Below are 15,823 nucleotides of genomic sequence, written 5' to 3' on the forward strand. Positions count from 1 at the left end.
CCAGAAAGCAAATAGTTTAGGCTGCGGGTCATCTAGTCTCTGTCACAACCACCACCAACATATAAATCAATGATTTTGTTCCAATACAACTTCATTTACAAAAGCAGGTAGCAGGCCAGACTTGACCAGGGGGACGCAGTTTGCTGATCTCTGGTTTCGTCTATAAGAAATTAGACACAACCTTAACAAGGAGAGAACAGAGCCTGGGAGGAAAGTATGGCAGGTAAGGGCTAATGGGAGGACACGGGTAATTCTGCAAGGGGGCACATTAGGGTGTGGTTTGGCCCCACAGCAGCAGGCCAGGCGGGCCAAAGGGCAGAAGACCGTTGGAGGACACAACACCACTCGTTTTACAGTTCCGCCTCCACTCAGCCTTAGATAAGGCATCATGGCCATTTCTGCCCTAGAATTGTGTTTTTGGAGAAAAGGACATCTTCTCATCTTGCTTTGTGCTCCAGTACTACAGCCAAGATGATCTGCTTGCCTTTTTGTTTTCTCTCCACACTCCAAGCCACAGGTTAGATTGTTGGTTATAAAGTTCTTTAACCCTGGCTCTATTAATTCAACAGTTGGTACAAACTGTTCATTCCTTTCCCTCGCAGACATTCAAACCCTGGGAGTTAACGCTAGCTAAGCATTAGGTCTTTAGCCACCTGCCCTGCAGGTTAGAAACCCAGGATTCCATGAAGACTGTTGCCTGCTTGGCCTAATAGCCCATTTGGTCCACAGAACGGGTGCTCTGGTGGGCTGTAACACCATTGTGATGGTGACAAATCTAGAGATAGCATGCTTATTCTGAGGGGCTCCATGCTGAGAAGGAAGTTGCTGCTAAATTTTAAAGGCATCTGCTCTGGAAGATGCTCCTTCGGTATATATGAGAGCAGAAGGGGAGAATGCTGTAGGAATGAATGTTCTCTTTGGTTTCTTTTTGACTTCTCTCTTCCTTCCCATCATTTACCCCATTCCCAGAACCTTGGCTTTTTTTTTTTCTTTGCCATATTTGACCTGCTCTGACCCTATCTTTCAGCATTAGAAGGAAAGAACATTTAAAGGTGAAAGAACAATTAACACGGGATCTGAAAACAGATGGAACAACTCTGTACTATAGACACCAGAGCCTTAAGAGCTAGTCTCTAAAACATAGTTTTGAGTGCCTACTATGTGCTGGGCCCTGTGCTATAGTGTCCTGGTTCTTGTCCCAGTGGAGTTTATGTAACATCCAGTTGCAGAGACAGACACGGTAGGGTGACAAGGGCCATGATGAGAGAGGTACAGGGAGCGTGCAGCCACAGCAAGTGCCCCAGCCTGGTCTAGGGGTTTGGGGATCTAGAAAAACCTACAGAGCTGTGCCATAGGTCTTTCACACCCCTCCCCTGACACATGCGCATAGCAGGGGCATCTCCCAAGAATGGTGAGGAAGAGACAGGAGGGTCTGAACCACCCTGTGCTCGCTCGGGGAGGAGCTGGGGGAACACTACCCTGTGCATAGGAAATTAACCATGGGCTTTCCCTTTAGATCCTGGACATCTTGGGTCTGGGTTCCTCTGGCCCACCCATCCCACCTCCGGCCTTATTCTCAATCATCTCCCACCCCCTGAAGCGGCTGCCTCCGGCCACAACAGAAACCCTGAAGCATTTTGTGTTTGTGATCCCACCACCTGAAGAGCTCTCCCTCCAGGAGGAGAAGAGAGAAGGGGAAGCAGAAGCAGAGCTTTCAAGCACTGTGAGCTCTGCAAAGGTAAGGAGCAAGGCAGCTGCTTGCCCTCCTGACCTTGGCGGGAATTCAGATGGGCAGACAGAGGCCACTTTCCACATGGTCAAAAATTGAGTACAGCGTTGGCTGTCATGCTCGCTGATGTGTTTGCCTTTGACTCATCAGGGATCCTGCCTGGGGACCCGGCATGAGCCTCTCTCAAAATGGCTCATTCTCATCTTCCACCCTTTCCAGCCCTCGTGGGATGGTCTAGGGAACTTGTTGAATTGCTCTGAAGCTTATGTGTGAGAAACAATTAAGCAAGACCAGCTCTTTTAGAAAAAAGATATTAGAATGTATTGGGAAGCTAAGGTAGTTCACACAGGGCATGAGAATGCAAGAATCAACAGACACGAATTAAGGGAAGACACAGCACTAGAAAAAGGACAGATTACCAAAGAATTTATCAAGGGAAGATTAGATATTTTGGTAAACTCACTTTTTATCTCTTTATTGACACAAGGTGGTAAAATTAATTCCAGCTGGGTTAAAAATATAAGCAATCTGAGGGCACCTCAGCTCATTTGGTTGAGCATCCGACCCTTGATTTCAGCTCAGGTCATTATCTCGCTGTGAGTTTGAACCTAGCATCGAGCTTCATGCTGACAGCATGGAGCCTGCTTGGGATTTTCTCTCTTTCTTTCTCTCTCTCTGCCCCTCCCCTACTCTCCCTCTCTGTCTCTCAAAATAAATCAATGAGCCTTTAAAAAATTCAAAATATAAGCAATCCAAATGAAATCATATAAAAGTAAAAAGAAAATAGACATGTAATTAATAGAATAAATCACAAAGGAAAAATAGATTTGACCAATAATATGCAGAAGGTATATATAATTAAGAACTATAGATGGGCTTTTTATTCCTAGAGGAGTGTGGTGGCCCCAAATTTGAATCTCTCCACACAGCCTCCTACAAAACGTACACCCCAGCAAGAATAATAAAATCACCTGGGGGTGCCTGGCGGGGTGGGGGGTGCTCAGTCAGTTGAGCATCCGACTTCCACCCAGGTCATGATCTCATGGTTCATGAGATTAAGCCCCACATCAGGCTCTGTGCTGACAGCTCAGAGCCTGGAGCCTGCTTCAGATTCTGTGTCTCCCTCTCTCTCTGCCCCTTCCCAGCTCATGCTCTGTCTCTCTCTCAAAAAAAAAAAAAAAAAAAAAAATAAGTAAATAACATTTTAATAAATAAATAAAATCACTTATAGGCTCTGCCTAAGGCTCAGTTAGGTGAAGAGACTGCCTCAAACTGCTATTTACAAGTAAGAAACTGTCGTCTGAGGGACACCTGGATGGCTCAGTCAGTTGAGCATCTGACTTCAGGTCATAATCTCGCAGTTCGTGAGTTCAAGCCCCATATCTGGCTTGCTGCTGTCGGTGAGGAGCCAGCTTTGGATCCTCTGTCCCTGTCTCTCTGCCCCTTCCTCTCCCTCTCTCTCTCTCTCTCTCCCTCTCTCTCTCTCTCTCTCTCTCTCTTTCTCTTTCTCTCAAAAATAAACATTTAGAAAAAAAAGAAATCATCATCTGAGATCAGCAGCATGCATAGGCAGGCCTTTCTAGAACAGAATCCAAATAAAAAAGATTAAAAAATTGCCAACATCAGAGGTGACTATGACACCAAACTCTTTCCTTAAAATGAGCCACAAACAGAAAAAGATTAAGCATTCTTTAACTTACCATTTTAGGAGGAACTCTAGTTCATCCCCAATTAGCAGAAGAAAGTTCTTCATTCTGGAAGAATGGCAACTAAAACTATAAAAAGAAGAGTAGAATTAGAAAAACACAGGGCGCCTAGGGGGCTCAGTCGGTTAAGCGTCCAACTTCGGCTCAGGTCATGATCTCATGGATCATGAGTTTGAGGCCCGCATTGAGCTCTCTGCTGTCAACGCAGAGCCTACTTCTGACCCTCCGTTCCCCGCCTCCCTCGGCTCCTCCCCAGCTCTTGCACACATGCTCTCTTTCTCTCTCTCAAAAATAAACTTTTTTTAAAAAAGAAAGAAAAACACTATTCTGTTATCCCCAGAAAAGTATTAATTGAGGAGCACCAACTTATACAAAACAAAAAGCAGTACTTTGTTGGGGAACAAGATGCGCACCGCGAGCCCAGAGCATCATCCCACAGGTGACCAGCCAGCCGCAAAGGGAAAAGCCCACTTTGCCGTGGCCACGTCTGGCGGGCACCACTCCAGCCACGTGAACACACTGCGTCTGTAATCATGGGTCGACATGGCATTTTGTCCCTCATTGTGATGGAGTGTGATATATACCGCAAATCAAATCAAGCTTTGAAGCCTAATTTTTGTCTTACAAAAAATACAGGGAATAAAGGAGTAAGTGAAATGACCCTCTAAGAATAGTCAGAAAATTTCAGAGTTTGGAATATTCTATCAGAACACGGATCTGGTCTGTCCCAAAATCAATGTGATTGGGAGGAGATGAGGGGTGTAGAGTAAAAGGTACTAAGAAAACACAACAAAATGCATATGGGAGCATATCCCCTGCAGCTTCAAGCTTTCTCTAGGCTTTGGCCTCCTCCTCGGGGAATGGGATGCCAAGAAAAGCTCTGGACTCCTCTCCAGCCTACTCCTCTTCTCTGCTAGGATAGTTGGCTGGGCCCTCCCCTGCTCTAGGCAGCCACCAGCATCCTGGACCTCCAGCGCGGCCATCCCAGACAGCAGGCATGTCGTAGTTGTCTCTGTTCATGTGTATGCAGATGAGTATTTAAGACCTCGTGCTTGTTCTTAATCAAGGCGCAGGAGGAGCAGACCACCTCCTCCAAGGGGAGCAGACAGAAACTGAAAGAAAAGGCAGATCAGGTCCGAGACACTCAGAAAGACAAACGTCGCATGGCCTTCAGCAGGAAGGTCTTTTCTGGGGCAGCATCTGGAGCCATTGCCCCCCTGTCAGACACGGAGCAGAACAGCTTCTCTGGGCAGTTGTCTCAGGAGAAGTTTACCAGGTGGGCCTCTGGACCACCCGGGGGTGGGGGTGGTTTTGAAGCCCAAATAGAGGGTGTGGCTGACACAGAGCCCGAGGGGAGAAGGGCCGTCCTGCCTGCGGGACCCTCTGCGTGATTGTGCCCAACCCTGGCAGGTGGGGACACCTCCCAGGCAGCTGTCCTGCCTGCTCCTGCCCCAGAGGAAGCCTTCTCTCTTTAAAAGCCCCATGGTCGTTGGCAGGCTGAACCACTTCCGGTGGATTGTGCCAGCCAACGGTGAGGTGACCTTACGAATACACTTCTCTTCTGATGACCTCGGGAACTTCGACCAGACATTTAACTTTGAGATCCTTGGGACTCACCGCCAGTACCAGCTTTACTGCCGAGGCGTGTGCAGTTACCCGTACATCTGCCAAGACCCAAAGTAAGTCCGTTGTACTTTGAAAGAGAGAGTTGACAGAAACACTTTCGTTTTCCCACGTGGCACTTTGAGCAAGGTAGCTCTCCCTACCAATGTGGGCCCGGGGTTTGCCAGCTGTACTGGACATCAGTGTTTTAGACACAAAGCCGCAGGAATGTCATATGCCATGAAACTGAGCTATGGAGCACGTCAGTAGATGTCAGGCCGGCAAAATGTCCCCCTCTGGTGAGTTAGTTGGCTTATTTAACTACTGAGCTAATTTAAGCAGATTCGGTATGTACCATCGGACTTTTTCTCCTGTAATATCACTAAATGTGTGAAAGTCCACAAGCGGACTTTTATTCTGAGCTACCAAACACCACTGTGCCCCTTATGCACAACATAAAGTCACCTGGCTGAGCAAGCTAGTGACACAACCCCTCTAGGGGAAGAGGCCTTTTATAGCTTGTCCACCAGAAAGACGTTTTTTGCAATTCTCACCAGGAGGCCACACTGGACAAGGAACTCAGAAGCTAGCTAATGTCCAGAACTAGTTTTCCATAGGGGTTGTTTTTGTAGCCGGGCACCCTAGAACAGGAAATCTAGCTCAGCTCTATCATCAGCCCCTCATTATTGAAGACTCCACTGGGAATCTTTTTTCTCAAGTTCAAACCATTCTATCATCCCAGGGGTGGTGGGAGGGAGGGAACAGGAACAAAGGCTCAACTCAGGTCCTCAAATTAAGAATCATTCTGTCTCCAGACACCTGAACCCTTTGCTGAACAGGGAATATCGGGTTCATGTAAACATCAAGTGGAGGCATCGAACTTCCACTCAGAAAGCCTCTCTTCCTCTCTTCTTCCTCTGTGTTCAGAGTGGTATTTCCTGAGCGGAAGACAGACATGAAGACAAATGAGGTCATCTTTAAGAAGTATATTATGAACATGGAGAAGTTTTGCTTCGGGCCACTGCTTTGTGGAAAATCAAGGGATAAGTAAGTGTTCCATTATTTCAAAACAGATTTCAGACTCCAAGTTGGACTCATGAATAATAGTGCAAAGCAGGATTGCCATGTGGATGTAGTTTTTATAAGGCTGCCCCAGTTAGCCCTGAGCCACAAATCAGGAGAACTGGGTTCTTGTGTCCCGAGTTCCTACTAAGCACCCAGATGAATGCGGACACTATCTTCTCAGATGGAAAATCCCGGAGGAGGACCAGTTTTGTTGGAGAAAGGGTAGGATCAAGAGTTCACTTTGCGATATGTTGTTTGAGATGCTTAGGAAGTATAGCTAGTAGCCACAGAAAGCAAGGAATAAGCTCTGTGGTTTTTGTTCTCAGAGGATATCCATGGGACTCAACAACATGGAGACCATAGGGGCCTTAGCAAGGGTCCTTTTAGGGATTTCTGAGGATGAAACCCAAGCAAAGTGAGTTGAGGAGTCAGTGGCTGGTAAAAGGAAGGAGATGGAGTGTGAAGATAGTTTTTTGGAAAGCTTGACTGTGAAGAAAGAGAGGCAGTCAAGGATGAGAGGGAGACATGGAGTCCAGGGAACACTGCTCATACACTGTTGTTCTTATGATGTTGGGATGCCAAGAGGACACAGGGAGGAAGAGGTCAGAGTTTTGAGAGGAAGTAAGGGCCATCAGTGGTACAGCTCCCTGAGACTACACAATGGGATACAGAGAGGCTGTTCTTGCCAGGAAGAGAGGCCACCACCTCCTACTAGGAGAGAGGAAGGCAGATGGCTTCAGGTGCAGATTTGGTCGAAACAGTGAGAAGGTTCCCATGCAACCGTCTATTTTCTCCGTGACACATTTTCAAGGTCATCCCTAACAGGGAGGGAAGTGGAGGGAAGATAAAATTGTTGAGAAAATGTACAGCAGATTAAAGAGTCTTTGTGGAAAGCTGGGGAGGTAGAATATGAGAGAAACAGATTAAAGTTGTCAGGCAAAATTGGGTGCCCCAGGTGAGGGTGATGGCCATACATTTCTAGTGAGACCAGTTTGTTCGGTCACATACAAACTTCCCATTGTGTCGGCAGGGAGGTTAAGACCAAAACTGGACCCAGTTCTAGCCACGTCTTAATTCCGTCTAGCATTGACTGTGATAAGTAGAGAATGTTTGTGTTCTCACTGACTTGGTGCAACTAACGAGCCCTCTTTGTTCTCCAGTCCCTTAATACCCGGAGTTTATTTCCTAAGAGGCTGGACCAGAAAGCCCAGATGAGGAGGGTTGGCTGACAACGGAGTGGATCTTCAAGGCCCAATAGAAGGGTTTCAGAGAGAGATGGAGGGGGATCAGGTTGATGGACATGATGTACAAAGCAGCCAAGGTCAGAAGTCAGGGAAATTATGGCCATTCAGAGAGGCATGTGTTCTGGCAGCGGTGGAACCAACCAGAATTTGGGGCCAGACAGCACTGGTCCAGAAGGAGAGGATTACAGTGGCCCAGAAACAAGGCCCAGTACAATCGGTTATTATTTATTTATTTTCTTAAATCTTGCTGAGCCTCAATGTTCTCATCTGCAAAATGGGAAAATAATAGCACCCACCCACAGATTTGTGAAATTGAACTGGATAATACACATGAGACTTAGCACAGTGCTGGATGGTGGCGGTGACCAGTTAGATATGAAGGTCACCCCCGCTTTGGTGTTGACACTGAGAAAATTCTGTCTCTATGACCCTGACTTGGTCTCTGCCATTTGCTCTCCTTCCTTCCTTTATCACTGTCTATCCAAAAAGCTTTTCAGACTGTTTCTGAGCAGCAGTGAAGAGTATGGTGACTCTGTTTTCCTGACCTGTGCTCTGACCTCTGATGATGAGCATCTTCATTGGCATGCCTTGTACCTTCTGTGATTCCTTTTCTGTTCAGTGCCATTAATTGAGCAGCTTCTAATGCCAACAGTTCTCAACTCTGTGGAGAGTCATGAAGGAACAGAAATAGCCTTATACGAACCACACCAAATGAATGCACGTCACAACAGTAACATCTTGTACAGGTCTAGGAGAAGGAGGTAAAGGAGGTCATCTCTAAGACAGATGTGAAATAATAAGTTACTCAAAGGTTCATGCCTCCTGGGAAGATAAGCCCTGGGAAGGATAGAGCTGCCTGGTTCTGTTAGAATTCTTTGCCGTGATAGCTGCCACTGCATTTAATAGTCATAGAAATCCTAACAAATATTATCTTCCCCTCTTAGAGATGAGGAGACCAAGGCTTGCAGGGAGAGGGGTCAGGTCATAGCCACGAGTCTCCACAAGTGCACAGCTTGTGTTCTTAGCTGCCACGCTACTGCCTCAGTGAACCATACTACCCTTTGTACACCCCACAATCTCCTTTTCCACCTGAACTCTCAGTCAGTGCTCACATCCACATCCCTAATTCTTTTTTTTTAATGTTTATTTATTTTGAGAGAGAGAGAGAGAGAGAGAGAGAAACCAAGTAGGGGAGCGGCAGAGAGAGAGGGAGACAGAATCATAAGCAGGATCTGTGCTTTCAGCATGCATGAGCTTGAACTCATGAACTGTGAGATGGTGACCTGAGCCAAAATCAAGGGTCGGACTCTTAACCGACTTAGCCACCCAGGCGCCCCCTCCCCCACCCCCCCCCCCACCCCGCCACATCTCTAATTCTTGTTCATTTACAGGTACAAGTCATCCTTGTTCCCAGGCAACATGGAAACATTGACAATCCTGAACAATTCGCCAATGGTTGCAGAGGTGTTCTTCTGCTTTCAGAATGATGTCAAAGCAAACACCTACTTCCTGGAGCCCATCAACATGATTCTGAAACCCAATGAGAAGCAGGTACAGTCACCTGGAAACAAGTCCACCAGGGCAAGTCTTTCTTGGGAAATTTGACACCTTGGTGTTCTCGGCATAAATGTATTTTGTTTTGACTCTTCCTTTAGATGCTGAACATATGGGCCTACCCTACTGCAGTTGGTGTCTTTGACGACTGCATTGTCTGCTGCATCAAGGAGAACCCAGAGCCAGCGGTCTTCAAATTAAGCTGCCAAGGGGTCCGCCCAGAACTAGAGCTGGAACCCAGGCAATTGCATTTTGATCGGCTCTTGCTGCACAGGTCAGAATTCTGGATGATACGAGGACTGCAATGGAATTTAAAGAACATTTAGTTCTAGGGCAACCAACTCATCCCGATTTTCTCAGGACTTTTCTAGTTTTAGCACTGAAAGTCTGCATCCTGGGAAACTTCTAGTCCTGTGCAAGCCAAAATGGTTAATAATCCTATTCAGTTCACAAATTAACTTGACTTCAGTGGGGTTCAGGAAGCACCCCCATTCCCAATATCAATTGCCAAAGTGTGTGCATATTTGCAGTTTTCTCAGAAGAAGGTCTCACTTTTTTCCAGGTTCTCTAAGCAGTCCATTACCCTAAAAGGTTAGGAATCCTTGGTCTAGAAATTGGAGCATAAAGAGAGAATACTAGACCAAAACTGGAACTTAACATATTCATTCACTGGCTTCATATTATTCTAAATAGAATGTTTACTTCTGGGGCTACTAGAAGAGAATATTGTTATGATATGTATCCTGCATTCCTTGATTGTTAACACCAGGTCCCATTGCCTGATAAACACTGGTTAGTGAACTAAGCAATGATTGAAATAACCAGAAGTGCTTTTTCTGACCTGCCATAATAAATCAGAATCATTTGAAACTGACAAAATTTCTCTTGGTCCCTGCAGAAAAGAATCCAAGGTAGTTCTTCTCCGCAATGTCACACCCCTGCCCGTGGCCTGGCGGGTCACCAGCCTGGAGCACCTGGGCGATGACTTCACTGTGTCCACCATGCAGGGGACCATCCCCCCCAAGGCTGAGTACAGCCTTCAGGTGCACTTCCTGCCCTCCAAGCCTGTCAACATCAAGAGGGTGATCCGGTTGGAGGTGAGGCTTCACATATCTTCAGACTTGGTCATCAAATGTGTACATATTGGGTTCCCTGATAGACACACATACACATACCCACACACAACCACAGCCAGGTTTCCCTCTTACATGCTCCCAACTGATCCCCATTTGACAATCATCAACCCACGGTGTCTCATTCTGCACACAGTTGTAAGCTCCATCAAGGCAGTCTCACTCGTGGCTGATTTCCTGGTGCCAAGAACAGAGCACTCACTCAATGCAGAGTGAGTGACTGACTGATGGTGTTACTATCCCTTTGTAAGCATGAGATTCCTGATTTCACACTCCCAAACCCAGTCACTGCTTAGATCCCTGTCTCCATAAACATCATCTTTCGCCCAGGTGCTCCCAACAGACACCTAGGAACCATCTTTGATTCCCTCCTTTCCATGACAGCCTGTGTCTGGCCCCGTCCTCCTCCAAGTCTTGCTAGTTCTGTCTCCCAGGATACCTCCCACCTGCCCGCTCCTCTGCCCTCACTGCTGCTTCCACCGTCGCCCAGGCTGTCTATAGCATCTCTCGCCTGGACTTTGGCAGAGGCCCATTCCCCATCTGGGTCAGTCAGGTCAGGCCCCTCTCCTTCCAGCAGCACTCTGCTGGCTCTAGCTGTAGTGAGGTTAGAGCTCAGGGTCCCCTGCTTCTCAGTCCCTGCCTGCCTCAGTATCCAACCTCGCTCTCACTCATAGGCTCCATCATGTGGTCTCTTGGCTTTTTCCTGCCTCAGGCCTTTGGCCTTGCAGCAACCCTGCCAAGAATGTCACCCCCAGGCTCCGTGAGGTCCGCTAAACAGCACTGCTCCAACTGGGCTCCCCTAGTCACCGCATCAAGGTAATCTCCTGTTATGTGCGATCACTCGCCCTGTCTTCTATCCTTCAGAGCATCTCCCCCTTTGAGATATCCTGTTTCTTTCTCTACTTTCTTATGTGAACTCCATCAGGGCAAGATCTTGCCTGACTTGCTCATCATCTGTATTCATTTCCAAGGGCTGACGTAAACAAATGCCCACAAACTAAGTGGCTTAAAACAACACACATCTATTCTCTCACAGTTCTGGAAGCCAGAAGTCTGAAATCAAGGAGTCTGCAGGGTCATACTCCCTCTGAAGACTCTGGGGGAAGAATCCTTCCTTGCTTCGTCCAGCTTCTGGTGGCTCCAGGTGTTCCTGGGCTTGTGGCTGCATCTCTCTCTAACTCTGCCTCCGTCTTCACATGGCCTTTTCTATCTGCATTTCCTCTTCTTCTGTCTCTTATAAGGACATTTGTCATTAGGTATAGGGCCCACCCAGATAATCCAGGAAGATCTCACCTCAGGATCTTTAACTCAATTACATCTGCAAAGACTTTTTCCAAATAAAGTCACCTTCCTGGGTTCCAGGGGTTAATACATGGCCACCATTCATTCCACTACCCCATCATGCCCCCAGTGTCTAGCACAGGCCTTACGGAGAAGGTACTCAGTAGAATCTGTAAAATGAACTAACGAATGAATGAATGCCACTGACTTTTGATGCTTGAATCAATTCCGCAACAATCAAGGATAATCAAGGGATTATCCAAGCTTCTCTTTGAATACTTGTAAGAACAGAAAACTTACCAATACTCAAAGCAGCCTGATTTTCCTTGGAACAGGTCTGACTATTAATTCTTCCTTGGGTTGAGTTCATATTTCCAACTGTAATTTACATGAGTTAATCCTGTTGCTACTTTGGGGTCCACTCACTGGATCTAATCTCTATTATCACATACCTATGACAGTCCTTAAGATAGCTGAACACAGATACTGATAGATTCATTTAATCAACAATTATAGTGTATGAATATCAGACGATGAAAGTCGGCATTTTTTAAGTTTATTTTTTTATTTTGAGAGAGAGAGAAAGAGAGAGAGAGAGAGCACAGGCAGGGGAGGGGCAGAGAGAAGGAGAGAGAATCTCAAACAGGCTCTGCACCATCAGTATACAACCCAATATGGGGCTCGAACTCATGAACCATGAGATACAATGATCTGAGCTGAGATCAAGAGTCAGACGCTTAACTGGCTGCATCACCCAGGTCAATGTTTTAAACACCAGTCTTGGGGCTCTGTGCTGGGCATGGAGCCTGCTTAAGATTCTCTCTCTCCCTGTCCCTCTGCCCTTCTCCCCTGTTCTCTCTCTCTCTCTCTCTCAAATAAATAAATAAATAAATATTCCAAAGAGCACTTTTCTGCAGTGTATACTCACAACCCCAACTTCAATAATGTAGTGGCAATCATGCAAATATTTAAAACCCATAAGTGGACAAGATGAAAAATACAGGTCCTTTTTCACATTCTTATATTTATTGTCTACACTGGTACTTCCCAGAGGATGTTATGAGTATACTAATCATACCAAATGCTCGCTGAAGTCCAAAGCTAAATACATCTTATAAATATTCTACACCATGCCTCCTTCTCCATCATTCCCACTGCATGGTACATAGTTCAAGCTCCAAGCATCCTGTGGATCTTGCTTTTACTCAAGAATTTCTCTTACCCCAACAGGTTTTAGATGCAGACAATCTTGTTGGTGTTGTTCAGATTGAAAACATCATGGTCTTCGCAGAGTCTTACGATGTTGCCTTGGACATCACCTTTCCCAAAGGTCTGTTGACCCCTTCAAGGAATGGGTGTTTGGAAGTCACATCTTTCAGTGCAGTATATTTCTTGTTTGTTTTTTTTTTTAATTTAAATTTTAGTTAACCAATATACAGTGTACAATATTGGTTTCAGGAGTAGAATTCAGTAATTTATCACTTACATACACATACAATGCACAGTGCTCATCCCGACAAATGCTCTCCTTAGTACCCATCATCCATCTAGCCCATCCCCCACTCACTTCCCTCCATCAACTCTTGGTTTGTTCTCTATCATTAACATTCTCTTGTGGGTTGTTTCCCTCTCTTCTCTTCCCACCCCCTTCCCATATATTCATCTGTTTTGTTTCTAAAATTCCACATGAGTGAAATCATATGGTATTTGTCTTTCTCTGATAGTACAGTATGTTTCTTTTTATTTTCAAATTAAGTATTTTTTTAAGTATAATTTATTGTCAAGTTGGCTAACATACAGTGTATACAGTGTACTCTTGATTTTGGGGGCAGTTTCCCGTGATTCATCGCTTAGTATATTTCTTTTTTTTTTTTTTTTTTTTTTCTTTTTTTTTTTTTTTTTTTTTTTTTTTTTTTATATTTTTTTTTTTTTAATTAATTTATTTTTTTTTTTAATATATGAAATTTACTGTCAAATTGGTTTCCATACAACACCCAGTGCTCATCCCAAAAGGTGCCCTCCTCAATACCCATCACCCACCCTGCCCTCCCTCCCACCCCCCATCAACCCTCAGTTTGTTCTCAGTTTTTAACAGTCTCTTATGCTTTGGCTCTCTCCCACTCTAACCTCTTTTTTTTTTTTTTTTTTCCCTTCCCCTCCCCCATGGGTTTCTGTTACGTTTCTCAGGATCCACATAAGAGTGAAACCATATGGTATCTGTCTTTCTCTGTATGGCTTATTTCACTTAGCATCACACTCTCCAGTTCCATCCATGTTGCTACAAAAGGCCATATTTCATTTTTTCTCATTGCCACGTAATATTCCATTGTGTATATAAACCACAATTTCTTTATCCATTCATCAGTTGATGGACATTTAGGCTCTTTCCATAATTTGGCTATTGTTGAGAGTGCTGCTATAAACATTGGGGTACAAGTGCCCCTATGCATCAGTACTCCTGTATCCCTTGGATAAATTCCTAGCAGTGCTATTGCTGGGTCATAGGGTAGGTCTATTTTTAATTTTCTGAGGAACCTCCACACTGCTTTCCAGAGCGGCTGCACCAATTTGCATTCCCACCAACAGTGCAAGAGGGTTCCCATTTCTCCACATCCTCTCCAGCATCTATAGTCTCCTGATTTGTTCATTTTGGCCACTCTGACTGGCGTGAGGTGGTATCTGAGTGTGGTTTTGATTTGTATTTCCCTGATGAGGAGCGACGTTGAACATCTTTTCATGTGCCTGTTGGCCATCCGGATGTCTTCTTTAGAGAAGTGTCTATTCATGTTTTCTGCCCATTTCTTCACTGGGTTATTTGTTTTTCGGGTGTGGAGTTTGATGAGCTCTTTATAGATTTTGGATACTAGCCCTTTGTCCGATGTGTCATTTGCAAATATCTTTTCCCATTCCGTTGGTTGCCTTTTAGTTTTGTTGGTTGTTTCCTTTGCTGTGCAGAAGCTTTTTATCTTCATAAGGTCCCAGTAATTCACTTTTGCTTTTAATTCCCTTGCCTTTGGGGATGTGCCGAGTAAGAGATTGCTACGGCTGAGGTCAGAGAGGTCTTTTCCTGCTTTCTCCTCTAAGGTTTTGATGGTTTCCTGTCTCACATTCAGGTCCTTTATCCATTTTGAGTTTATTTTTGTGAATGGTGTGAGAAAGTGGTCTAGTTTCAACCTTCTGCATGTTGCTGTCCAGTTCTCCCAGCACCATTTGTTAAAGAGACTGTCTTTTTTCCATTGGATGTTCTTTCCTGCTTTGTCAAAAATGAGTTGGCCATACGTTTGTGGGTCTAGTTCTGGGGTTTCTATTCGATTCCATTGGTCTATGTGTCTGTTTTTATGCCAATACCATGCTGTCTTGATGATGACAGCTTTGTAGTAGAGGCTAAAGTCTGGGATTGTGATGCCTCCTGCTTTGGTCTTCTTCTTCAAAATTACTTTGGCTATTCGGGGCCTTTTGTGGTTCCATATGAATTTTAGGATGGCTTGTTCTAGTTTCAAGAAGAATGCTGGTGCAATTTTGATTGGGATTGCATTGAATGTGTAGATAGCTTTGGGTAGTATTGACATTTTGACAATATTTATTCTTCCAATCCATGAGCAGGGAATGTCTTTCCATTTCTTTATATCTTCTTCAATTACCTGCATAAGCTTTCTATAGTTTTCAGCATACAGATCTTTTACATCTTTGGTTAGATTTATTCCTAGGTATTTTATGCTTCTTGGTGCAATTGTGAATGGGATTAGTTTCTTTATTTGTCTTTCTGTGGCTTCATTGTTAGTGTATAAGAATGCAACTGATTTCTGTACATTGATTTTGTATCCTGCAACTTTGCTGAATTCATGTATCAGTTCTAGCAGACTTTTGGTGGAGTCTATCGGATTTTCCATGTATAATATCATGTCATCTGCAAAAAGCGAAAGCTTGACTTCATCTTTGCCAATTTGGATGCCTTTGATTTCTTTTTGTTGTCTGATTGCTGATGCTAGAACTTCCAGCACTATATTAAACAACAGCGGTGAGAGTGGGCATCCCTGTCGTGTTCCTGATCTCAGGGAAAAAGCTCTCAGTTTTTCCCCATTGAGGATGATGTTAGCTGTGGGCTTTTCATAAATGGCTTTTATGATCTTTAAGTATGTTCCTTCTATCCCGACTTTCTCAAGGGTTTTTATTAAGAAAGGGTGCTGGATTTTGTCAAAGGCCTTTTCTGCATCGATTGACAGGATCATATGGTTCTTCTCTTTTTTTTTGTTAATGTGATGTATCACGTTGATCGATTTGCGAATGTTGAACCAGCCCTGCATCCCAGGAATGAATCCCACTTGATCATGGTGAATAATTCTTTTTATATGCTGTTGAATTCGATTTGCTAGTATCTTATTGAGAATTTTTGCATCCATATTCATCAGGGATATTGGCCTGTAGTTCTCTTTTTTTACTGGGTCTCTGTCTGGTTTAGGAATCAAAGTAATACTGGCTTCATAGAATGAGTCTGGAAGTTTTCCTTCC

At 44.8% G+C, this 15,823-nt stretch overlaps 1 protein-coding gene across 11 annotated transcripts in view; it reads left to right on the forward strand.

Moving 5' to 3' along the window:
• Positions 1–15,823, forward strand: part of HYDIN (HYDIN axonemal central pair apparatus protein) — a 439,740-nt gene that overhangs the window by 348,442 nt on the left and 75,475 nt on the right. For 10 of the 11 annotated variants that reach the window (XR_009256078.1, XM_058708213.1, XM_058708219.1 and 7 more), the window contains 8 exons: positions 1,517–1,738; positions 4,503–4,711; positions 4,932–5,114; positions 5,965–6,084; positions 8,738–8,897; positions 9,002–9,174; positions 9,799–9,997; positions 12,545–12,644. Coding sequence is in view for 9 of the 11 variants with exons in the window: in XM_058708213.1 (XP_058564196.1) it covers positions 1,517–1,738; positions 4,503–4,711; positions 4,932–5,114; positions 5,965–6,084; positions 8,738–8,897; positions 9,002–9,174; positions 9,799–9,997; positions 12,545–12,644 (1,366 nt within the window). In the remaining 2 variants the exon portion in view is untranslated. Of the gene's footprint in view, positions 1–1,516; positions 1,739–4,502; positions 4,712–4,931; positions 5,115–5,964; positions 6,085–8,737; positions 8,898–9,001; positions 9,175–9,798; positions 9,998–12,544; positions 12,645–15,823 lie in introns of those variants that run through there. The other variant, XR_009256079.1, reaches the window with a different exon arrangement.

This window comes from Neofelis nebulosa, chromosome 17 (assembly GCF_028018385.1).
Source record: "Neofelis nebulosa isolate mNeoNeb1 chromosome 17, mNeoNeb1.pri, whole genome shotgun sequence".
NCBI lineage: Eukaryota > Metazoa > Chordata > Mammalia > Carnivora > Felidae > Neofelis > Neofelis nebulosa.